This window comes from Bufo bufo, chromosome 3 (assembly GCF_905171765.1).
Source record: "Bufo bufo chromosome 3, aBufBuf1.1, whole genome shotgun sequence".
Classification (NCBI taxonomy): Eukaryota; Metazoa; Chordata; class Amphibia; order Anura; family Bufonidae; genus Bufo; species Bufo bufo.
The window spans coordinates 305,001,966-305,028,447 of NC_053391.1; the positions used below are offsets into that span (position 1 = coordinate 305,001,966).

Genomic DNA, 26,482 nt, shown 5'->3' on the forward strand with positions numbered 1-26,482 from the left:
GATCCTGTTCTCCCAGCCTTACTGTAGAGAACAAAACTATTGTACATAGCCAATTGAATTAGGTATACAGACACCTTCTTATACCAGCGTCTGGTCCTGCGGGAGAGTAAATAAGGAGCCAACATCTGGTCATTGAAGTCCACCCCTCCCATGAGCAAATTATAGTCGTGGACCGAGAGGGGCTTTTCAATGACACTGGTTGCCTGTTCAATTTGGATTGTCGTGTCTGCGTGAATGGAGGAGAGCATGTACACGTCACGCTTGTCTCTCCATTTCACCGCAAAAAGTTCTTCATTACACAAGGCAGCCCTCTCCCCCCCTTGCAAGACGGGTGGTAACGAGCCGTTGGGGGAAGCCCCGGCAACTAGGTTGCGCGGTGCCACAGCAGCCAATCTGTTCTGGAAACAAATGCCTGAAGAGGGGCACACTTGTGTAGAAATTGTCCACATAAAGGTGGTACCCCTTGCCAAATAAGGGTGACACCAAGTCCCAGACTGTCTTCCCACTGCTCCCCAGGTAGTCAGGGCAACCGACCGGCTCCAGGGTCTGATCTTTACCCTCAGACACAAAATTTGTGCATATAGCCTGTGGCCCTTTCGCAGAGCTTATACAATTTGACCCCATACCGGGCGCGCTTGCTTGGGATGTATTGTTTGAAGCCAAGGCGCCCGGTAAAATGTATCAGGGACTCGTCTATGCAGATGTTTTGCTCAGGGGTATACAAATCTGCAAATTTGGTGTTAAAGTGGTCTATGAGGGGCCAAATTTTGTGGATCCGGTCAAAAGCTGGGTGGCCTCTGAGACGAGAGGTGCTATTATCACTAAAGTGCAGGAAACGCAGGATGGTCTCAAATAGTGGCCTGGACATAGCAGCAGAGCACACGGGCATGTGATGAATTGGGTTCGTGGACCCCATATGACCGCAAGTCATGCTTTTTTGTCAGGCCCATGTTGAGGAGAAGGCCCAGAAAAGTTTTAAATTTGGAAACTTGGACGGGTTTCCACCGGAAAGACTGGGCATAAAAGCTTCCCAGGTTGGCGGCTATAAATTGAGTGGCATATCAGTTTGTTTCTGCCACGACTATGTCAAAGAGCTCCGCAGTGAAGAACAGCTCAAAAAACCCCAGTGACGATCCGATCTGAGCTGTCTCAACCCGAACTCCAGACTGGGCGGTGAAAGGGGGAACTACTGGTGCGGCTGAAGATGGCGGTTGCCAATCAGGGTTTGCCAGCACCTCAGGGACTCTAGGGGCTCTACGGGCCTGTCTGTGCGGTGGCTGCGACGGGGGAACTACTGCACATGCCACCGTACCAGCTTCAACTGCCCTTCTGGTGCTCGCCACTTCACCATGTTCTACGGCAGTGCTGGTACTAGGTCTTGGATGGACTGCGCTGCTTGTGTATGCTTCACCACGTAATCCGACAGCGCCAGCCCCACTCTGCTGCCCTTGAAGCGGATCCTGCGCAACCTGTGGTCTAGCAACACGGGGCTTGGTACGCCTGGTGGTATCAGGGACCTAAACCTCATCGTCCGAACTCTGGGTCAGACTGCCACTGCCTTCTACAGGTTCGTATTCTGACCCGCTGGATTCGTCAGATGAGGGTTCCCATTCCTCATCCGACTGGGTCAGAAGCCTGTAGGCCTCTTCAGAGGAATACCCCTTACTTGCCATTTGGTCAACTAAATTTAGAGGTTATTCCCTGAGACTACACAAGAAAAAAAAGCAAGTCCGTCTTACAAATTGGAGGCTAGCGAAGTACAGGAAGCCGCTGCGATTGATAAAAAAAATACCAAAACTGATTTTTTTTTTTTATCACCGCAGCGCTTGTGTAGTGATTGTGCAGTGATAAAAAAAAAAAATTGTCACTGCGGCGGGGCGGGCGTGGGTGAACGCACGTGTGGGCGACCGATCAGGCCTGATCGGGCAAACACTGCGTTTTGGGTGGCGGGCGAGCTAAGGTGACACTAATACTAGCGAGCTAAGGTGACACTAATACTATTATAGATCTGACTGATCAGTTCTGATCACTTACAGATACTATAAAGTACCAATGCTGATTAGCGATACGCTAATCAGCGAATCAGTGACTGCGGTGCGGTGGGCTGGGCGCTAACTGAAGCTAACTACCAAAGGGGCCTAAACTAATCTAACCTAACAGTCAATACTAGTGGGGAAAAAAAAGTGACAGTTTACACTGATCACTTTTTCCCCTTTCACTAGTGATTGACAGGGGTGATCTGGGGCTAAATGTGTTGTGCTTGGTGTACTAACAGTGATCGGTGCTCTCTGCTGGGACCAACCGACGAAAAGGACCCAGCAGAGAGCACAGAAGCCATTTAACACATTATATTTATAAATATGTGTTAAATGGCTTGTGATTCGATTTTTTAAAAGTCACCAACCTGCCAGCGGTGATCATTAGATGGCAGGCTGGTGACGAACTTCTCCTGCGACTTTTCCCGGCCCGCACTGCGCATGCGCGGGCCGGCTATGCTCGTAATCTCGCGGCTCGCGAGAGGACGCGCCGATGCGTATACGAGGAACAAACCGCTCGCGCGCAGGACGCATTCCCTGCTTTAGGCGGTCGGGAGGTGGTTAAACAGAAGAAAATACGCCTTCTGGAGTGGCCCAGTCAGAGTCCTGACCTCAACCCGATTGAGATGCTGTGGCATGACCTCAAGAAAGCGATTCACACCAGACATCCAAGGAATATTGCTGAACTGAAACAGTTCTGTAAAGAGGAATGGTCAAGAATTACTCCTGACCATTGTGCACGTCTGATCTGCAACTACAGGAAACGTTTGGTTGAAGTTATTGCTTCCAAAGGAGGTTCAACTAGTTATTAACCCCTTAAGGACACAGCCTTTTTACACCTTAGGACCAGGCCATTTTTTGAAAATCTGACCAGAGTCCCTTTAAGTGCTGATAACTTTAAAACGGTTTGACTTATCCAGGCCGTTCTGAGATTGTTTTTTCGTCACATATTGTACTTCATGACACTGGTAAAATGGAGTCAAAAAAAAAATTTTTTTTTGCACCAAAAAATACCTAATTTAACAAAAATTTGAAAAAAATTTGCACATTTCAAAGTTTTTTTAGTTTCTCTACTTCTGTAATACATAGTAATACCCCCAAAAATTGTGATGACTTTACATTCCCCATATGTCTACTTCATGTTTGAATTGTTTTGGGAATGATATTTTATTTTTTGGGGATGTTAAGGCTTAGAAGCAAATCTTGAAATTTTTCCGAAATTTACAAAAACTCAATTTCTAGGGACCAGTTCAGGTCTCAAGTCACTTTGCGAGGCTTACATTATAGAAACCACCCAAAAATGACCCCATCTAAGAAACTACACCCCTCAAGGTATTCAAAACTGATTTTGCATACGTTGTTAACCCTTTAGGTGTTGCACAAGAGTTATTGGCAAATAGGGAGGAAATTTGAGAATTTCATTTTTTTGTCTAATTTTTCATTTTAACCCATTTTTTCCACTAACAAACCAAGGGTTAACAGCCAAACAAGACTGTATCTTTATTGCCCTGACTCTGCCATTTACAGAAACACCCAATATGTGGCCGTAAACTACTGTACGGCCACACAGCGAGGTGTAGAGTGAAAGGTGCGCCGTTTGGTTTTTGGAAGGCTGATTTTTATGGACTGGTTTATTTACACCATGTCCCATTTGAAGCCCCCTGATGCACCCCTAGAGGAGAAACTCCCTAAAAGTGACCCCATCTAAGAAACTACACCCCTCAAGGTATTCAAAACTGATTTTACATACGTCGTTAACCCTTTAGGTGTTGCACAAGAGTTATTGGCAAATGGCGATGAAATTTGAGAATTTCATTTTTTTGCCTAATTTTCCATTTTAACCCATTTTTTCCACTAACAAAGCAAGGGTTAACAGCCAAACAAGACTGTATCTTTATTGCCCTGACTCTGCTGTTTACAGAAACACCCCATATGTGGCCGTAAACTACTGTACGGGCACACAGCGGGGCGTAGAGTGAAAGGTGCGCCGTTTGGTTTTTGGAGGGCTGATTTTGCTGGACTGTTTTTTTGGCACCATGTCCCATTTGAAGCCCCCCTGATGCACCCCTAGATTATAAACTCCATAAAAGTGACCCCATCTAAGAAACTACACCCCTCAAGGTATTCAAAACTGATTTTACAAACATTGTTAACCCTTTAGGTGTTGCACAAGATTTAATGGAAAATAGAGATACAATTTCAAAATTTCACTTTTTTGGCAGATTTTCCATTTTAATATTTTTTTTTCCAGTTACAAAGCAAGGGTTAACAGCCAAACAAAACTCATTATTTATGGCCCTGATTCTGTAGTATACAGAAACACCCCATATGTGGTTGTAAACAGCTGTACGGGCACACGGCAGGGCGCAGAAGGAAAGGAACACCATATGGTTTTTGGAAGGCATATTTTGCTGGACTGGTTTTTTTGACACCATGTCCCATTTGAAGCCCCCCTGATGCACCCCTAGAGTAGAAACTCCAAAAAAGTGACCCCATTTTAGAAACTACGGGATAGGGTGGCAGTTTTGTTGGTACTAGTTTAGGGTACATATGATTTTTGGTTGCTCTATATTACACTTTTTGTGCGGCAAGGTAACAAGAAATAGCTTTTTTGGCACCGTTTTTTTTTTGTTATTTACAACATTCATCTGACAGGTTAGATCATGTGGTAATTTTATAGAGCAGGTTGTCACGGACGCGGAGATACCTAATATGTATACAATTTTTTTTATTTATGTAATTTTTACACAATGATTTCATTTTTAAAACCAAAAAAATGTTTTAGTGTCTCCATAGTCTAAGAGCCATAGTTTTTTCAGTTTTTGGGCGATTATCTTAAGTAGGGTCTCATTTTTTGCGGGATGAGATGACGGTTTGATTGGCATCTATTTTGGGGTGCATATGACTTTTTGATTGCTTGCTATTACACTTTTTGTGACGTAAGATGACAAAAAATGGCTTTTTTTACACAGTTTTTATTTTTATTTTTTTACGGTGGTCATCTGAGGGGTTAGATCATGTGATATTTTTATAGAGCCGGGCGATACGGACGCGGCGATACCTAATATGTATACTTTTTTTTTATTTATGTAAGTTTTACACAATGATTTCATTTTTGAAACAAAAAAAATCATGTTTTAGTGTTTCCATAGTCTAAGAGCCATAGTTTTTTTCAGTTTTTGGGCGATTATCTTGGGTAGGGTATGATTTTTGCGGGATGAGATGACGGTTTGATTGTTACAATTTTGGCGTACATGCGACTTTTCTGATCACTTTTATTACCTTTTTTGGGAAGTAAGGTGGGCAAAATTTCAATTTCATCATAGTTTTTTTTTTCACTTTTATTCACTTTTTTTTGACCCAGACCCACTTGGTTCTTGAAGATCCAGTGGGTCTGATGTCTGTATAATACAGTACAGTACAATATATATTGTTCTGTACTGTATTTTACTTACACTGAACAGATCTATGCCTTTCAGCACAGATCTGTTCAGCACCATGGACAGCAGGACGCCTGAGAGGCGTCCTGTTGCCATGGGAACCTTCCCCGTCTGCTCAGTACTGCTCAGAACTTCGCAGACGGGGAAGGGTAAGGAGGGGATCTCTCGGGGGGCTCTCTCCCTCCCCATCGGGGGGCTGCAAAGGCACAGCAGCCCCCCGATGGGAGAGGGAGGGAGCTCCCTGCGCTGTTAACCTTTTCCATACAGCGGTCCGTACGGACCGCTGTATGGAAAGGGTTAAACGGCTGACATCGCATCGCAGATGTCAGCTGTTTATACCAGGGTGCCAGCAATGTGCTGGCACCCTGGTATCCCCACTAGACACCAACGATTATACAAGGGGAGGCGGGCGGGGGATCGCGATCCCGCCTGCCGCACCGCCCGCCTCCCGCAACCCTCCCCCTGCACCTCCCGCCACCATAAAAATCATTCGGGGGTGCAGGGGGGGGGGGGTGAATAAAACTTTTTTTTTAGGCATATAAAGTTTCTGATCCCCGCGGTCAGGGACCGCGGGGACCAGAAACTTCAGAAATCGCAGCAAACCGCAGGTCTGAATTGACCTGCGGTTTGCCGCGATCGCCGACATGGGGGGGTCACGGGACCCCCCCGCGCATTTAGCCTAGGTGCCTGCTCAATGATTTGAGCAGGCACCGGGTTCCGATCACTGCCAGCCGCACGGCAGTGATCGAAAATACACAGGGCGTACATGTACGCCCTGTGTCCTTAAGTACCAGGGCACAAGGGCGTACCTGTACGCCCTATGTCCTTAAGAGGTTCACATACTTTTTCCACCTGCACTGTGAATGTTTACATGGTGTGTTCAATAAAAACATGGTAACATTTAATTCTTTGTGTGTTATTTGTTTAAGCAGACTGTGATTGTCTATTGTTGTGACTTAGATGCAGATCAGATCACATTTTATGACCAATTTGTGCAGAAAGCCATATCAGAGGATGCAGATTATACTCTCGATTTGGTGTTGATATGTCCTTTGAGTAGGTATTTGTATTGATATATGCCCACTTAACCCCTTCAACCCCGGGCCTGTTTTCACCTTCCTGCCCAGGCCATTTTTTGCAAATCTGACATGTGTCACTTTATGTGGTGATAACTTTAAAACGCTTTTACTTAGGCCTCTTACACACGAGCATGTCCTGATAAGGTCCGGATGCGTCCTGGTGCATTGCGGCAAACCCGCGTGAGTAGGTACGCAATTGCAGTCAGTTTTGACTGCGATTACGTTCCGTTGTTCAGTTTAAATCGCGTGGGTGCAATGTGTTTTGCACGCGCGTGATAAAAAACTGAATGTGGTACCCAGACCCGAACTTCTTCACAGAAATTCAGGTTTGGGTTCAAGGTTGTGTAGATTGTATTATTTTCCCTTATAACATGGTTATAAGGGAAAATAATAGCATTTCCTCATCTGTGAGGAAAAGGACCTTTGATGGCGTCATTACGCTCATCACATGGTTATTCACATGATCCATCACCATGGATCATGTGATGAGCGTAGTGATGTCATCAAAGGTCCTTTTCCTCACAGATGAAGACCGAAGAGATGCCGGCTGCGCGAACAAGTGGATTAAGTGAGTTAAATTATTTTTATTTTATTTTTTTTAACCCCTCCAGCCCTATTTTACTTAGCATTCTGTATTCAGAATGCTATTATTTTCCCTTATAACCATGTTAAAAACGCACAAAGAGGAGCATGCTGCGATTTTCACGCAACGCACAAGTGATGCGTGAAAATCACCGCTCATGTGCACAGCCCCATAGAAATGAATGGATCCGGATTCAGTGCGGGTGTTCACCTCCCGCATCGCACCCGCGAGGAAATCTCGCCCGTGTGAAAGGGACCTTATACAGGCCATTCTGAGATAGTTTTCTCGGCACATATTGTCCTTCATGACAGTGGTAAAAATAAGTAAAAAAAAAACAAAAACATTTTTATTCATTAAAAAAAATACCAAATTTACAAAAAATTTCCAAATTTCTAATTCTCTACTTTTATAAAATAGATAGTAATACTTTAAAAAATAGTAATTACTTTACATTCCCCATATGTCTACTTCACGTTTGGATCATTTTGAAAATGACATTTTATTTTTTGGGGACGTTACAAGGCTAAGGCTTAGTTCACATCAGCGTCCAACCTTTCCGTTCTCTTGCTCCGTTATAGGAGCAGGAGAACGGAAAGGACGGATTCGGCACATAACTGAGCCGAACAGAGCCTATGGACCCCATAGACTAGAATGGGGTCCGTTAGGTTCCTGCATGCACAACTTTTGTCTCCGCTCCAAAATCATTTTCTGAGCGGAAACCTAACAGACCCCATTATAGTCTATGGGGTCCATAGGCTCCGTTCGGCTCAGTTATGAGCCAAATCCGTCCTTTCCGTTCTCCTGCTCCTATAACGGAGCAGGAGAACGGAAAGGCTGAACGCTGATGTGAACTCGGCCTTAGAAGTTTGGAAGCAAATCTTGAAATTTTTCAGAAAATTTCCAAAACCCACTTTTTAAAGGACCAGTTCAGATCTAGAAACATAGAAACATAGAATGTGTCGGCAGATAAGAACCATTTGGCCCATCTAGTCTGCCCAATATACTGAGTACTATGGATAGCTCCTGGCCCTATCTTATATGAAGGATGGCCTTATGCCTATCCCATGCATGCTTAAACTCCTTCACTGTATTTGCAGCTACTACTTCTGCAGGAAAGCTATTCCATGCATCCACTACTCTCTCAGTAATCTTCCTGATATTACTTTTAAAACTTTGCCCCTCTAATTTAAAACTATGTCCTCTTGTTTGGGATCGACCGATTATCAGTTTTACCGATATTATCGGCCGATATTGAGGATTTTGAACGTTATCGGTATCGGCATCTATTTTGCCGATATTCCGATAACGTATTGGGAACACAGAAAGCGCTGCTCTCAGCGCTCTCTGTGTTCCCTCCGCAGCACAGGGGAGAAGGAAGCAGTGTCTCCTCCCCCTGTGATGCCGCTGCCGCCAATGGCAGGAGAGGAGACAAGAGGAGGGGAGGGGCTGTGGCCGCTGCGCCACCAATGAAGATGAGTCTTTCATTAATTCATATACAGGAGGCGGGAGCTGGCTGCAAAATCACATAGCCGGCTCCCGACCTCTATGAACGGTAGCTGCGGGCCGCGGTAGTTAACCCCTTAGGTGCCGCGGATCGCAGCTACCGCTCATAGAGGTCGTGAGCCGGCTATGTGACTCTGCAGCTAGCTCCCGCCTCCTGTATGTGAAAGAGAGGTATCTTCATTGATTATTGGCGCAGTGCGCCCCCCCCCCCTCAAGCCCCCTAGTATTAATCATTGGTGGCGCAGTGCGCCCCCCACCCCCATCCCAATAGTAAAAACATTGGTGGCGCAGTGCGCCCCCCCCCCCCCCCCCCCAGTATTAATCATTGGTGGCAGTGGCCACAGGATCCCCTGCTCCTCCGATCGGAGCCCCAGCTGTATAAGCCTGGGGCTCCGATCGGTTACCATGGCAGCCAGGACGCTATTGAAGCCCTGGCTGCCATAGTCAGCTCCATGCTGCTGTGTGCACAAAGCACAGAGCAGCAGGGACAGTGTGAGCTCCTATTCACCCCGATAGAGCTCTATCAGGGTGAATAGGACAAGGGTTCTAGACCCTAAGGGGGCTAAAAGTTAGTAAAAAAAATAAAAAAAATATTAAGTATAAATGAAAAAGATTTACAAAAAAAATAAAATAATAATACACGTTAACAATAAACATTAATTTTCATCAGATTTGTGTAGGAAAAATTTTTTTTCCTCAAAAATAAAAATACCCAGAATATCGGTATAAATTATCGGCTATCGGCCTGAAAGTTGACAAATTATCGGTATCGGCCTTAAAAAAATCAATATCGGTCGATCCCTACCTCTTGTAGCAGTTTTTCTTCTTTTAAATATTCTCTCCTCTTTTACCTTGTGGATTCCCTTTATGTATTTAAAAGTTTCTATCATATCCCCTCTGTCTCGTCCTTCTTACAAGCTATACATGTTAAGGTCCTTTAATCTTTCCTGGTAAGTTTTATCCTGCAATCCATGTACCAGTTTAGTAGCTCTTCTCTGAACTCTCTCCAAAGTATCAATATCCTTCTGGAGATATGGTCTCCAGTACTGAGCACAATACTCCAAATGAGGTCTCACTAGTGCTCTGTAGAGCAGCATGAGCACCTCCCTCTTTCTACTGGTAATTCCTCTCCCTATACACCCAAGCATTCTGCTAGCATTTCCTGCTGCTCTATGACATTGTCTGCCTACCTTTAAGTCTTCTGAAATAATGACCCCTAAATCCCTTTCCTCAGATACTGAGGTTAGGACTGTTTCACTGATTTTATATTCTGCTCTTGGGTTTTTACGCCCCACGTGCATTATTTTGCACTTATCCACATTTAATTTTAGTTGCCAGATTTTTGACCATTCCTCTAGTTTTCCTAAATCCTTTTCCATTTGGTGTATCCCTCCAGGAACATCAAACCCTGTTACAAATCTTTGTGTCATCAGCAAAAAGACACACCTTACCATCGAGGCCTTCTGCAATTTCGCTGATAAAGATATTAAACAATATGGGTCCCAGAACAGATCCCTGAGGTACCCCACTGGTAACAAGACCTTGGTCGGAATATACTCCATTGACTACAACCCTCTGTTGCCTGTCCCTCAGCCACTGCCTAATCCATTCAACAATATGGGAGTCCAAGCCCAAAGACTGCAATTTATTGAGAAGCCTTCTGTGTGAGACAGTATCGAAAGTCTTACTGAAGTCTAGATAAGCAATGTCTACTGCACCTCCGCCATCTATTGTTTTAGTCACCCAATCAAAAAAATCTATAAGATTAGTTTGACATGATCTCCCTGAAGTAAAGCCATGCTGTTTTTCATCTTTCAATCCATGGGATTTTAGATGTTCCACAATCCTCTCCTTAAGTATGGTTTCCATTAATTTCCCCACTATTGATGTCAGGCTTACTGGCCTATAGTTGCCCGATTCCTCCCTACTACCTTTCTTGTGAATCGGCACAACATTTGCTAATTTCCAATCTTCTGGGACGACTCCTGTTGCCAGTGATTGGTTAAATAAATCTGTTAATGGTTTTGCTAGTTCACCGCTGAGCTCTTTTAATAGCTTTGGGTGTATCCCATCAGGCCCCTGTGACTTATTTGTATTGATTTTAGACAGCTGACTTAGGACCTCTTCCTCTGTAAAGACACATGCATCAAAAGATTCATTAGTCTTCTTTCCTAACTGAGGTCCATTTCCTTCATTTTCCTTCGTAAAGACTGAACAGAAGTATTCATTGAGGCAGTCAGCTAGTTCTTTATCTTCTTCCATATACCTTCCTTTTGTTTTTAATTTTGTAATTCCTTGTTTTAGTTTCCTTTTTTCATTTATGTATCTGAAGAATGCCTTATCGCCTTTTTTCCCTGACTGAGCTAATTTCTCTTCTGCCTGTGCTTTAGAAGCTCTTATAACTTGTTTGGCCTCTCTCTGCCTAATCTTGTAAATTAGCCTGTCATCCTCGTTTTTTTTATTTTTATAATTCCTAAATGCTATCTTTGTTTTTAATGATTTTGGCCACTTCTGCTGAGTACCACAGTGGTCTTTTCCTTTTTTTTGCTTTTACTGACAACTGCTGTACGGGCACACGGCAGGGCGCAGAAGGAAAGGAACGCCATATGGTTTTTGGAAGGCAAATTTAGCTGAACTGGTTTATAGATGCCATGTGCCATTTGAAGCCCCCCTGATGCACCCCTACAGTAGAAACTAAAAAAAAAGTGACCACATTTTGGAAACTACGGGATAAGGTGCCAGTTTTATTGGTACATATGACTTATTTGCTCTATATTAAGTTTTTTTGTGAGGCAAGGTAACCAAAAAAAAAATTGATGTTTTGGCACAGTTTTTATTTTAAATTTTTACAGCGTTTAGCTGAGGGATTAGGTCATGTGACTTTTTTTATAGAGCAGATCGTTACGTACGTGGCAATACCTAATATGTCTAGTTTTTCTTATTTATTCAAGTTTTACACAATAATAGCATTTTTGAAACCGAAATAATGATATTTTAGTGTCTCCATAGTCTGAGAGCCATAGCTTTTTTATTTTTTGACTGATTCTCTTAGGTAGGGTCTCACTTTTTGCGGGATGAGGTGACGGTCTGATTGGTACTATTTTGGGGGGCATACGCCTTTTTGATCACTTGCTGTTGCAATTTTTGTCATGTAATGTGACAAAAATAGCTTTTTTTTACGGTGTTCATCCGAGTGGTTAGGTCATGTAATATTTTTTTAGAGCTGGTTGTTACGGACGTGGCGATACCTAATATGTATATTTTTTTTTATGTATTTCACTTTAGCACATAAATAGCAGTTTTGAAACAAATAAAAAAGATGTTTTAGTGTCTCCATGTTCTGAGAGCTATAGTTTTTTTATTTTTTGGGCGATTGTCTTAGGTAGGGGCTCATTTTTTGCGGGATGAGGTGACGGTTTCATTGATACCATTTTGGGGGGCATACGCCTTTTTGATCGATTGGTTTTGCACTTTTTGTGATGTAAGGTGCCAAAAATAGCTTTTTTAACCATTTTTTTAATGGTGTTTATTGGACAGGGTAGATCATGTGATATATTTATAGAGCCGGTCATTACGGACGCGGCGATACCTAATATGTGGGTTTTGGTGTTTTTTTTCAGTTTTTTATTATAAAATAAGGGGAAAGGGGCGTTTTTTCTCTTTTTTACTTTATTAATTTTATTAAAAACACTTTTTTTACTTTATTTCTGATGTTCACTTTTGGGGGTCTGATCCCCTCTGCAATGCATTACAATACATCTGTATTGTAATGCATTGCCTGTTAGTGTATGACACTGAGTCATACCCTAACAGGTTGCCTAGGAGACCCAGCCTGAAGCTGGATCTCCTCGGCTCCCGTAGAAGGCAGTTCCTGATGCCGTGCACGGCATCGGGCTGCCTTGTGTCGCATCGGGTCCCCGCCACAGCAGCGCTGGGACTCGATGTAATTGCTCTCCCGACACAAACCTCTTCTATGTCGCGGTCAGTGCGGACCGCGGCATAGAAGGGGGTTAATCCGCCGGCATCGGCTTTTACAGCAATGCCGGCGGATACAGCAGGGGCCCGGCTACCACGGACTGCCGGGCCCCTGCAGCGATTGCGCGGGCACGGGAGTGGTGCGCGTGCTATCACTATGACGTACTATTACGTCAAATTACGGGAACTCCGTGGTTCCCATGATGTAGTAGTACGTCATAGGTCGGGAAGGGGTTAATAAATATATGGTACATCAATAGTGTATCTATGTGAATTACCTATGTTAGAGTGCCAGTCCATTTAAATACTTTTACAAATAGTATCTGTTTGCATACAGATTGCTGGATCACAAGTGTGAAAGTACCCTAAGAATTTTTCTAATAGGATTATATCAATAAATTTTGGTTTATGGCAGGCAAACCTGAACACTAAGAGCTTCTCATTTACTTTGTGGGGCTAGTGGACCAATATAAATAATCGCATACACTGATGCTTAGGAAATACATCTGTAACAGAGGTAATCAGAAAGTCTATTACATACATAATATTCACAGCGACTGCACAGCCAGAGGTGATTAACATTGCGTCTCCTTCAATTTCATAGTTTCCTGAAATTATCCGTTCTACAGCCAAATACACCAAGACTCCAGTCACTACCCAGATGGACAAGACAGATAGGAGAGCTCCCAGGATTTCTGAAAACAGAAGAAAGTAATAGTCACAAGACTAAATTTATAAAATGTAATGGCTCATGTGCAGCTGGAGCGGAGGATGGCAATGGTAGTGGCTCCAGCTGTCACAGTCAATCACAGCATCTGTGCTCACACTGTTGCTCCTCTAGGGCTGTGCAGTGAAACAAGGGAGCACCCCATCTTCCATTGGGGCAGACCCTGATTCTGGGGCTCCTGCCTAATGGTAGCTGGGATGGCCATTAGGTCCAATAGCCAGTGTATGGTCTAGGAGTGAAGAAACCAGGCCAGGCAGTGGCATAACTATAGGGGACACAGCGGTCGCGGCCCAAGGGAGAGGTCCGACTGGGGGGGGAGGGGGTCTGGAGAGGTCTGACTGGGGGTCAGATATAGGTGTCTGGAGGTCTAATGGGAACCTAAGTCTGATATGGGGTTCTTATATGGGGGTCTGGAGGTCTAATGGGGGGGGGGGGGGATCTTATCTGAGGTCTAAAACTGGGGTCTGACATAGAAGTCTAAAGGGGGTTTGGTCTGAGATGGGGGGGGGGGGGAGAATCTCATTTAGGGGTCTGATCTGAAAGGAAGGGGAGATTTTTTTGTACTAGCGCACAATATAAAGGGGTGTTTTTGTACTGATGCACTATCTGTGTGGTACCAGTATTTTCAGGGGGACTGTTTCTGCAGGAAAGTATTGGGGAGCACAGTGGACACAGTATTGGGGGTGGCAGGATGGGGTGTTGAGAAGGTGAGGAGGAGGATGGAAAAGTAGGAAAGTAAGATGTCCATTTCTTAAATTCTGCAGAGACGAGGCGCAGCTGAAAGAAGTCACCATGGCGGTCTGGTCTGACAGGAGAAGAAGAGTTAAGAGAATATCTACATCAGAGAAGAGAATTCACTGGATGTAAGAGGTACATATGTGGCGATGTATTACACTGTATGTTCTGTTGCGCTGTATGTAATGTTTTCCAAGTATGTCTTTAAAGGGGTTGTCCGCTTTTTTTTTTTTTTTTGTGAGCGCTGCCTTCTCTGCTCTGTTTACCTGCTCATCACTGCAAATGCTACGACGAGCAGGTTAACAGGACAGAGAAAGCAGCTCTCATATAAGAGCTTCAAATAGCTGATTGTTGGGGGTGCCGGAGGACCCCAGCTGATCTGATCAGTAGTAAAAAAAAAAAAAAAAAAAAAAAAGAGAAGAGGACAACCCCTTTAACAGTAGGACTGGAGGGAAAGGGGGGGGGGGGGGGGGGTGGGCCATTTCAATATTTGCCGGCGGCAGAAAAGCTAGGTGCACCAGCGTTGAGAGGAGGGCCCAAGCTGAACTCTTGCACCAGGGCCCATGAGCCTTTAGCTACGCCCCTGAGGCCAGGCATAGAAGAGTAAACATCTTTCTTTACTGTAATGTAAAATAGGAGTAGCAGTATATTGAATTATAGCAAAACACAGGGCAATTCTCTCCCAGATAGCAGTGTAAGGATTTAGGTACAGATAGGAATAATGGCGCTCTTCTTCCATCTCTGTCTTGATGAAGTCTCTCAGTAGAATCTATGGCAGGCAACAGTGGCTATTGTGTCCACTGTGGGATACAGGGCTTTGATGGCACGTTTGGCCAGGATGTGTCCAAGGGTGAAGGGTGTCTTAACAGTATGCCTCCACTGCAGTAAGATATCAATGGCTGTAGTCGCAGATTCGAAGGCTCTTCTTTTCTTTCGCTTTTTATAGATCTTACAGAGATCCGTTAGTCTCTGGAAATTGAGGTTGAAGGAGCGCATGGACTTTGCTTCCTTCTCCTCTGAAACTACAGTCTAGATCTGTGATGGCTAACCTCCAGCACTCCAGCTGTGGCAAAACTATGACTCCCAAGATGTAAACTTGCTTAGCTGTTCTCAGGACTGCATAGAAATGAATGGAGCGTGTTGGGAGTCATAGTTTCACCACAGCTGGAGTGGCGAAGGTTAGCCATCACTGGTCTAGACTCTCTAAAGATTAGGGGTGGGGCCAGTCCACATATAACCTCTTAACAGTGCTGAGCGAGGGTGATTAACCCTGGGTTAGCCATCCATACACATTATACTGGGTGTAATAACATATATGTCCATGTATTGGTGAAAGGGACTGATTAAAACAGCTCAGTCGTGTGTGATCTGTCCTTGCTATCTAAACACAGGCCCAGAGTAACTTTCTATAAGGCCTCATGCACACCACAGAATCTTTTTTGTGGTTAGCAAATCGCGGATCCACAAAATACAGATGCAGTCCGTGTGCCATCTATATTTTATTTGTAGACCCATTCCATGGTCCGCATTCTGTCTTTTTGTAGAACGGACATATGGATATGGAAAGCACACGGATCATGGGTGAGCTTTCCACATCTGTATGTCTGCGCTGCAAAAAGATAGAACATGTCCTATACCTGTCCACAAAATGCAGACCCTGAGCCCATGGGAAGTCAATGGGTCAGCAAAAAATGCAGATTTAGCACGAACTGTATCCATAATTTGCGGGTCCGCAATTTGCGAACCAGATATGGTTGTGTGCATGGGGCTTTATCAAGTCCAGCTAGTGAGGTGGGATGATGCTCAGCCGGACATTTCTCCCTTAGTGCTTCTGTGACAACACCTCAACCCCCGCCAAACAGAAGCTATGACATGTCAAACATTAGCAAATCATAAAAGAACCTATACAAAAAAGGTAGAATATTTCTGCAAGTCTACCATCTAGCCCAGAGCTCAGCAGTCTCTGGCACCCCAGTTGTTCTGGAACTACAACTTCCAATATGCTGCATTCACTCCTATGGGAGTTCCAAGAATAGCCTATCAAGTTTTCAAGCTTGGAGTTGTAGTTTTGCTATAAAAGGGGTGCTGGAGGTTGCTGACCCAATTTACCTTCACAACCCGTTATCCATAAGTATAAATAATGGTAAAGTGGCTGCTCACCTGCCCGATGCCAACCAAAATTCATTGTTTTTGTGGCTGGACGAGAGGACATCCAGAGGGCAAATAAACTGATCATCATGCTTGCAAAATCTGTCAGAAGGTGGGCAGCATCTGTCATGATGGCCAAACTGTGTGCAATGTACCCACCTGTCAACAGAGCACAAGGTGGCCAAATGGTAAGAATGTAATTTTTCCATCATTCAGATACCGGAAAAGTAAATACTGTACAACTTAAATGTCTGGTGTTTTTTTTTTTCCACTAAAGGCCATTGAACATGAGGATTAATCGCTAAACTGGATAATGCCAAGTTTATAACTTGGCAACATCCGTATCAATGGTGTGCAAATGAACATCTGCGGTACAACTATATAATTATGCACGTCTTATCTACTAGCTTAGCATCATGTGACTAATCTGGCTGTATACCGAGGCCTCCAGTTAAGGGTACTTTCACATTAGCGTTTTTCTTTTCCGGCATAGAGTTCCGTCACAGGGGTTCAATACCGGAAAAGAACTGATCAGTTTTATCCCCATACATTCTGAATGGAGAGTAATCCGTTCAGGATGTCTTCAGTTCAGTCATTTTGACTGATCAGGCAAAAGAGAAAACCATAGCATGCTACAGTTTTATCTCCGGCGAAAAAAAACTGAAAACTTGCCTAAATGCAGGATCCGTCCTTCCAGTTTGCACATGCGAAAAAAATAAATGCCGGATCCGTTTTGCCGGATGACACCGGAAAGACGGATCCAGCATTTCAATGCATTTTTTTTTGACTGATCAGGCATTTTTAAGACTTATCAGGATCCTGATCAGTCTTACAAATGCCATCAGTTGACATATGTTTTGCCGCATCACTCTGCCGCAAGCAAGAAAGTAGCCTAAGGCAGGATTGTCGGCCAGCTCATCCGTAACAAGAGCTCGTAGGAACGCTTGTGAGTGATGATCTGGCTGTGTAAAACTGCCGCCGATTGCTCGCTTATCGGGCAATCCAGATTTTTAAGCATGCTTAAAAAAAAAACATTGTAATCACAATCGGCTCCCGGCAAACAACTAGACAGTATAGTGACGCGCTATGGTATAGTGACCACTCCTAGCAGCGCTCTCCTCCGCTGGCGGGCAGGCCTGGATGATCGGTTAATTACTGGCCTTAAGCTGTGTTTTGATATGAGATACTGCTGAGTACATAGCTGTGGACAGTAAGCATCCCCACCATCCTTTTTAAAAATGGTTTTCCAGAAATTCAATATTGATAGCCTACTGTATCCTCATTTCTCCAGTGCTAGACACACTCCCATATGACCGCTTACATAGTCATTTGCATCACTTCCTCCCAACTTTCTTCTTGATTATTATTACTTATCACCACAGCCGCTGATGAACCCCCCACTTTATCACTATCTGATCGGTGAGGGTCCTGCCGATTAGCTGTTTGAGAAGGCACCAGTGTTCCTGTGTGCGCGGCCTTCTTCTCTCAGCTAACCAAGCACAGTGTCGTATATTGTATAGCGGCTGTGCTTGGTATTGCATTAACTTCTATGGGGCTGAGCTGCTCCTAAGCCACATGACCAGTGAATGTGTTGTCACTGGCCTAGGAAACGCAGAGAGAAGGCTGTGGCACTACTGTGAGCACCGCTGCCTTCTCAAACAGCTGATCGTCAGGGGCCTCAGGTGTCAGACCCTCACCAATCAGATACTGATGACCTATCCAGAGGAAACATCATCAGTAAGAAAAAATCTCGGAAAACCCTTTTAAGGAAATCATCAGTGACTACAAAAAATGGACATCTACTGCCAATTCACATGTATATCACACATCTCTTACCTATAACCTCTCCAATCATGAACAGCAGACAGACTACAGATGCCACATAAAGTTTCCTTCGAGCCCGCTCCTTTTCTGTGCTGTGCCAATCATCCTGTGCTCTGCTGGAGTGGCAGTGCTGGTTCCCCTGGTGACCCAATTCTATGCCATTTAGATCAGACACATAGGTAAACATTTGAGTATGTAAGTCGTTGACCGAGACTCCAGAGTATGACCTGGCAAATACAAGAAGTTGTTATAGAAATATAGAACTTCTATGCAGAAAATGCATACTACTGGTGTGAGCGTACAGTGAGCCACCCTGTAAAGAGATGGCAGAGAACAGTGCCCATCAGCCCAGAGGCTAGAGTGGCACTGCGCATGCTCCAGTCCATGCTGCTGCTGTGCTGTGAGGGGGCATCCATTTTATGAAGGGTGCACAATACCAGTGGTCATGGACTGAAAAGTTTTTTTCGTTGTCTTCTTATTTTATGATTTTTCTTCTTATCGGTTGCGGTTTCTAATTTTGGGAAAAGGTTGCGGATAATGTCGTTTTGTGGGACAAAAGCATGATTAGTTCTGTGGTCACATTAGTGGGACCTATACAAGCACCAAAACGGATGAAGACAGAAAGTGAATATTAACCGATTAAAGGGGTTCTCCGATTTCATAAATAAATGCTTTTTCTGCCCTGAATGCCCCAAACACTGCACATTTTTCCCTTTAGGGCATCCTGGCAGGAGAACTTCCTGCTGGGCTCTCTAACCAGACCTGGTATCCTTTGCTCTGTGACGTTTCACAGGACTTGCTCCACCCATGAAGAGGGGAGGTGTGAGGGGCCTGACGAAAGCCGAGAAGCAAGCCCTGAGAGCCAAGCATGCAGGGTTTGGTTAGAACACACCTTGCCAGGATGCAGTGAGGCCAAGAACGTGTTCTGACATGAAAAGCAGACATATGGGCAATAATATGCAGTGTTTGGGGTATTCTAGACTGAAACCAAAGAACCCCTCTAAGGGGCAATGGCCCAGACTCATTCAGCATTATTCAGCAGTAAATGGCTCCACATGACTACTTTCACACTTGCGTTGTTGTTTTCCGGTATTGAGATACGGCAGAGGATCTCAATACTGGAAACAAAAAGTAGATCAGTTCAGGATGCATCAGGATTAGGGAAACATCCGAAGTCGATTCGCATAAAACTTTGTTAGAATACTGTATGAAGCAGGAGCTCCGTACAGTATTAGAATGTATTGGCTCCAATGAGCCAAAGTTATTACTTCGAAGTCTCGCGAGACTTCGGGTAATGACTTCAGAAATTAATTTCTACTGTAAAAAAAACTTTTACCGGACTCTATATCGGTTACAAGTGGTACCGAAAGTAGTAATGCTTTATGCAAATCGACTTTGGATGTTTCATCCGAAGTCAATTCGCTCATCCATAATCAGGATGTCTTCCGTTCCGTGAGCATTCCGTTTTAGGACCGGACACAAAACCGCTGCAAGCTGCGGTTTTAGGTCTTGTCATAAAAACTGGAAAAAAAAGAAATGGATCCGTCACTGAAAACAACGCAAGTCAATGGTGACGGATCCGTTGTTTTAGGCGCTTAAGAAACCGGATCCATCACCGATTGACTTCCAATGTATTTAGCGGCGCATCCGTTTTTTTCTCCGTTTTGATTTCACACAAACGCATCCTAACAAAACGAATGCATCCTGATGTCCAAAATCAAAAGGCAGCTCTTGCACAAGCACCATGGCCCCTTTAAACAACTGATCGGTACAGGGATAGACCATCAATACCATTAAACAGGAAAACCCGAACATAAATAGGAACAGCTAAAAGAAAAATAGGGAAGTACAACACTAACTGCTTACTAAATTAATGCACCACATCCAGATACGACAAATGGCATGGACAATAAAGTTAGTAACCCGGACATTAAAGGGAGTCCGTCACCAGATTTTGCCCTTATAGACCACTTACATAGCGCTCTAGCATAGCAGTCTATGATTCTAATGGTACCCCCAAGGCAAAAACGGACTTTTATTCATATGTAAATTAGGGCTCGCAAGTGCCCAGGGCGGCGTTCACCTCGTTGGAGCCCAGGCTGTTCTGCCTCTTTTCGTCATATCCCCACCCCAGCCTCTTCCTCTGCCCGCCCCGCTCTTCCTTTGCGTCTTCCTTCTCTGCAGCGAGATCCCGCGCCTGCACTATCCATTGCTTGGCCGGGGCATGCGCACTGCAATGCCCATTGTGGGTGTCTCTGGTCCGCCTCCTGGCCCCGTTTTCTCGCCGTTGGCCGGCGCATGCGTAGTAGCTACTGCAATGCCGTGCCCACAATGGGCATCGCAGTGCGCATGCCCCGGCCAAGCAATGGATAGTGCAGGCGCGGGATCTCGCTGCAGAGAAGGAGGACGCAAAGGAAGAGCGGGGCGGGCAGAGGAAGAGGCTGGGGCAAGGATATGACGAAAAGAGGCAGAACAGCCGGGGATCCAACGAGGTGAGCGCCGCCCTGGGCACTTGCGAGCCCTAATTTACATATGAATAAAAGTCCATTTTGCCTTGGGGGAACTTCACAAGAAAACATCAAAGGTACCATTAGAATCATAGACTGCTGTGCTAGAGCGCTATGTAAGCGGTCTACAAGGTCACAATCTGGTGACAGGCTCCCTTTAAGTAGTTAATATGAGAGGGTCAGTTACTAACCAAATGTAAAAGCCCATTGTTTAACCTGCCCTGAAACCAAATGTTAACGGGTCGCTATGGGCTCCGTTCCTCGGGAGGTTACAACCCCCACAACTTCAGCAGATTCTTCTGTCTCCACATCATTTAGGTCTTCAGTAGAGAAGACACACACACTAACATTACAGCTTCTAGTTTAACCTTTTTCTAAAATGGTCGAACTGTTGATAAATTACGGATTATAACTGCGAGTATGAAGAAGATGAAACATTAGGATGTATTCACACATGGTATATATATATATATCAGTCACAAAACTTCTGTAACAAATCTGTTGTATGTGAACGTACCCTTACAGTCGCCGTTTGCTGCACGAGCGATATTACAGAAGACTGCTCACTTGTAAACATCCTGAGACACTAGGTAAGATAATGTGTACTTAGGGTACGACCACGCGGCGCGGTCGTGTAGTGGCTGCAATACGGGCGTGCTGTGGTCGAGTACAACATGGTCATGCGAGTGGCAGCAGTTTCTATTTCTTTTTAGTGGCCTGCGGCACTCGCAATACTGTGGGGGAAAAGCAGAGAGAAGGCCAGAACATATATGAACCAGCCAAAAGGAGTCGCATACCAGGAAACTCTTAAAGGGGTTGTCTCACTTCAGCAAATGGCATTTATCATGTAGAGATAGTTAATACAAGGCACTTACTAATGGATTGTGATTATCCATATTGTCTCCTTTGCTGGCTTCATTCATTTTTCCATCATATTATAGGCTGCATGTTGCTATGGTTACAACCACCCTGCAATCCATCACACTATAGGAAAAGGTGTCGGCCTCTCTGGTGGCTGGGACTGTGGGAGAACATGTACGCACACGTGTGCAGCAATTCCTGTCCTGTCTATATCTGCGCTGCAGAGGTGGTCATAACTAGGGAGGAGCGAAGCGACCTTCAGATCCTAGATCCAAAGTCGCTTCACTCAAAACTTCAGTTTAAGGCCTCTTGCACACGACCTTCCCCCCCGTTTACTGGACGTTTTTTGCGTTCCGTATACGGAACCATTCATTTCAATGGTTCCAGAAAAAAAACTGAATGTACTCCGTATGCATTCAGTTTCCGTATTTCCGTTCCAAGATAGAACATGTCCTATTATTGCCCGCAAATCACGTTCCGTGGCTCCATTCAAGTCAATAAGTCCGCAAAAAAACGGAAGACATACGGAAATGCATCTGTATGTCTTCCGTTTCCGATCCATTTTTTGCGGAACCATCCATTGAAAATGTTATGCCCAGCCCAATTTTATCTATGTAATTACTGTATATGCCATACGGAAAAACGGAACCGAAACGGAAAAACAACGGAAACAAAAAACGGAACAACGGATCCGTGAAAAACAGACCGCAAAACACTGAAAAAGCCATACGGTCGTCTGCAAGAGGCCTTAAAGCTGTATGGAGATCTGTTTCTGTACAGCATTAAAATGTATAGCCTCTGACGAGGCAAATTTAGTTATTCTCGAAATCTCACGAGACGTTGTTGAATAACTTCGGTATTTGATTTTTAAACTGAAAAACCATTTTAAAACTTGGCTTCGGTTCTGATTGGTACCAAGTTAAAATCAAAGCCTTGCGAGACTTGGGGAATAACTGGCTTTGCCTCGTCAGAGGATGTAGATTTTAATGGATCTAGGATCAGAAGCTCGCTTCGCTCATCACTTGTCATAATAACTCCTGAATACAATGGAAAAATGAATCCAGCCAGCAAAGGAAGCAATATGGACAAATACATTAGTAAGTGCCTTGTATTCAATTTCTTTACAGGATGAATGCCATTTTCTGATGTGAGACAGCCCCCTTTCAGTTTCTAAAGGTTTAAAAAAGTGTCGGCGATGACCTGGTCTGACCATATTTGGGAGGTTGTGCACCCTGTTGAAGATATTAGGGGGGGAGGGGGGAGTGATCAAACTGGTGTAAAGTAGAGCTGGTTTAGTTGCCCATAGCAACCAATCAGACTCCACCTTTCATTTTTCAAAGCTCCTTTGGAAAATGAAAGGTGGAATCTGATTGGCTGCTTTTGGCATTCTAAGCCAGTTGTACTGTACACAATCTCCTCTTCAGTGCACACGGGGCTAGTATTAATAGAACTCGCCCCCTGGTGACTTATGGTAGATGATGGAGGCTGCAGCACATGCTACCTCACAGCACTGAGTAGGGGGAGGTTATGCCATTGCTTTTGAGCATATGTTTGCAAATACCTGAGGCACAGGTGTGAAAAACTTCGAGAGGAAATGCTATCCTGCTTTGACAATATTTAGAAAAATAAATAAAAGTATTAAAAAGGCTGTAATACTTGGACTATCCAATCCCAAAATGTGACACCACGACTCCCAACATTGAGTGACCAGAACAGTCAAGACTATATAGAAATTGGATTACAAATAGTTTTACAAGTTGATGTTTCTGTGTAGTCCCAGGTTGTGGGCACATTGTAGGCAGTAGAAGGGAAGTCCTCACCGTTTGTCTCCATTGAGTAGTTGCAGCTTCTCCTCTCCGTCCATGTTGTACTCGGGGTCGTGCGTATAACTGGCTTCACCAATGTCGGGATTTTGTCCTTTATGTACTCCGAGTCCGTGTGAATGAAGGGCCGGGTGCAAAGAGCCGGCTGCAAAACTCCCAAATCTCAAACAGCGCCTCCCGTGTGTAGCAGCCGGACCCCCGCGTGAGGAGAGCCGTCCCCTCCATTCCCCCCGGTGCACACGGCCGGCCGGACCCGTAGGTGGGAGAGTACCTGTGGTAACCGAGCTGGGGTCTCCTCTCTAGCTGTGTTCACATGGGACAGTTTTGTGGCGGCGCCATTTCATCCGTTTGTTGTGCAGCCTGTCCATTTGCTATGAGGCCGGGTGGATACATTTAGGTTTTTACTGTGGCCCCACGGTAAAAAGAAAAAACCCATATTGCTTGTGTGTGTGTTTTCAGGGTGAAATCTGTGGAGAAGCATAAATGAACATGCTGCAGATTATTCCCACCTCAGGGCAATTTACACGTGGTGTTTGAGTGCAGTGTGTGAATGGGGTGCATAGCTCATTAACCCATTCGTTCCTATGAGGTCATGCACCCATTTATTATAGAGCAGGTCCTATTCTTGTCTGTATTGCAGATGAACATATTTCTATTGAAGGGGCAAAGAAAAAGACAGAATGCACACGGTTGCTAACTGTATTTCGGAGATGTGTTTTTTGCAGACTGAAACATGACAAGCCTTTGCATTAACCATTTAGACCCCTTTCACACGAGCGTGACGGATTGGCTCTGGATGCGTTCAGTGAAACTTGCACCTTTTTGCAAGCAAGTTCAGTTAGGCTACTTTCACACTAGCGTTCGGGTGTCCGCTCGTGCGCACCGTTTGAAGGGGCTCACGAGTGGCCCCGAACGCATCCGTCTGGCCCCAATGCATTCTCAGTGGAGGCGGATCCACTGAGAATGCATCCGCCTGCCAGCGTTCAGCCTCCGCTCCGTTCAGTGAGCGGACACCTGAACGCTGCTTGCAGCGTTCGGGTGTCCGCCTGGCCGTGCGGAGGCGAGCGGATCTGTCCAGACTTACAATGTAAGTCAATGGGGACGGATCCGCTTGAAGATGACACAATATGGCTCAATCTTCAAGCGGATCCGTTCCCCATTGACTTTCAATGTAAAGTCTGAACGGATCCGCTCAGACAACTTTCACACATAGAAAATTTTCTAAGTTTTAATGCAGAAGCATCCGTTCTGAACGGATGCGAACGTCTGCATTATCGGAGCGGATCCGTCTGATGAAACATCAGACGGATCCGCTCCGAACGCTAGTGTGAAAGTAGCCTTAGTTTTGTCTGCGATTGTGTTCAGTTTTTTTCCCACGCAGGTGCAATGCGCTTTGGTGCCTTTTTCACGCGCGTGATCAAAACTGAAGGTTTACAAACAACATCTAGCAACCATCCGTGAAAAACGCATTGCATCCGCACTTGCTTCCGGATGCATTGCGTTTTTCACTGAAACCCCATTCACTTCTATGGGGCCAGGGCTGCGTGAAAAACAAAGAATATAGAACATGCTGCGTTTTTCACGCAACGCAGAACAGATGCGTGAACAAAAATGCTCATGTACACAGGCCCACTGAAATGAATGGGTCAGGATTCAGTGCTGGTGCTATGCGTTCACGTCGCGCATTGCACCCGCGCAGAAAACTCGCTTGTGTGAAAGGGGAGTTAGGGCTTTTTCACACGAGCGGGTCCCGTGCGTGGAATCCACTGCGTGAAAGAGAGCCAAGCCCTGTTCCGGACAGCAGAGACACGGAGCAGTAACATGATTGATAACGCTCCGTGCCTCTCTGTGATCTTTTTACTACAATATCACAGTGAGATAAAGTTGTCACTGTGATTTTGTAGTAAAAAGATCACAGAGAGGCACGGAGCGTTATCAATCATGTTACTGCTCCGTGTCTCTGCTGTCCGGAACAGGGCTTGGCTCTCTTTCACGCAGTGGATTCCACGCACGGGACCCGCTCGTGTGAAAGAGCCCTTAGACTTTGTTCACATGGAAAAATCTGCCTCTAATTCAACAGGAGAATAAGGCCTCATGCACACGACCGTTGTTTTGGTCCGCATCCGAGCTGCAGTTTTGGCGGCTCGGATGCAGACCCACTCACTTCAATGGGGCCGCAGAAGATGCGGACAGCACTCCGTGTGCTGTCCGCATCAGTTGCTCCGTTCCGTGGTCTGCAAAAAAAATATAACTTGTCCTATTCTTGTCTGCGCTTTGTGGACAAGAATAGGCAGTTATATTAAAGGCTGTCCGTGGCGTTCCGCAAATTGCAGAATGCACACTGACGCCACCCGTGTTTTGCGGATCTGCAATTTGCGGACCGCAAAACACACAACGGTCATGTGCATGTAGCCTAAGTGTGTTATCTGCTGCGCAATCCACATTCAAAACGCCATCAACAGCTTCTCATTCACTTCAGTGTAAAAAATTCTATCATTTTTTTTCAGCAGCTGATTTCAGAAACGCTTGAGAATTGACATGTTACTTCTTTAAAGCAGATTTGATGGCGGTCTTCCATAGAAGTCAAAGGAAAATAGGTTTTAAAAAAGCACTTATGAGTAGCAGGCATATTTGGAGTGTATTTGGCGGCATTACCGCTACCAAAAAGACCTGCTACTGACCTACCACAGATTTTTCTGCTGTGGATTAAGGCTTTAAAGGGGTATTCCCATGTCAGACAATGGGGGCATATCGCTAGGATATGCCTCCACTGTCTGCTAGGTGCAGGTCCCTCTTCTGGAACCCGCACCTACACTGAGAACGGAGCTGGGAAGGTGGTGGCCGGAGGACCCCGGGTTTTCTGTAGTTCGGCCACCACCAAGCACTCTCCCCATAGGTTTGAATGGGAGCGCACCGCGCTTCTGCGGCCACCGCCCCATTCATTTCTATGGGGCCAACGGAAATAGCCGAGCCAGCGCTCTGCTATTTTCGGCGGCCCCATATAAATGAATGGAGGGCGGCTGCGCATGCGCAGTGCGTCCTCCACAATCTTCAGGGGTCTGTTCTCGATGTAGGGACCCGCACCAGACAATGGGGGCATATCCTAGCGATATATTATGCTGAATTATCGCTAATGAGTGTTCATAGGAATGCTTGTTAGCAATTATCTTGCTCTGCTGCCAGCAAACAATGATTCAGTATGGTGACAAGTGATGACATTAGCGACCACTCCTCCCCATAC

General features: G+C 45.0%; 1 protein-coding gene across 1 annotated transcript in view; it reads right to left on the reverse strand.

The window, feature by feature from the left end:
* The window catches only part of SLC30A2 (solute carrier family 30 member 2), a 38,700-nt gene extending 15,255 nt beyond the window's left edge, over window positions 1–23,445 (reverse strand). Inside the window, exons 1-4 of the mRNA XM_040421889.1 lie at window positions 23,239–23,445; window positions 18,063–18,277; window positions 16,239–16,385; window positions 13,158–13,311 (exon numbers count right to left, since the gene is read on the reverse strand). Coding sequence (XP_040277823.1) covers window positions 13,158–13,311; window positions 16,239–16,385; window positions 18,063–18,277; window positions 23,239–23,282 — 560 coding nt within the window. The 5' untranslated portion in view covers window positions 23,283–23,445. The remainder of the gene's footprint in view (window positions 1–13,157; window positions 13,312–16,238; window positions 16,386–18,062; window positions 18,278–23,238) is intronic.
* Window positions 23,446–26,482: the final 3,037 nt, after the last annotated feature.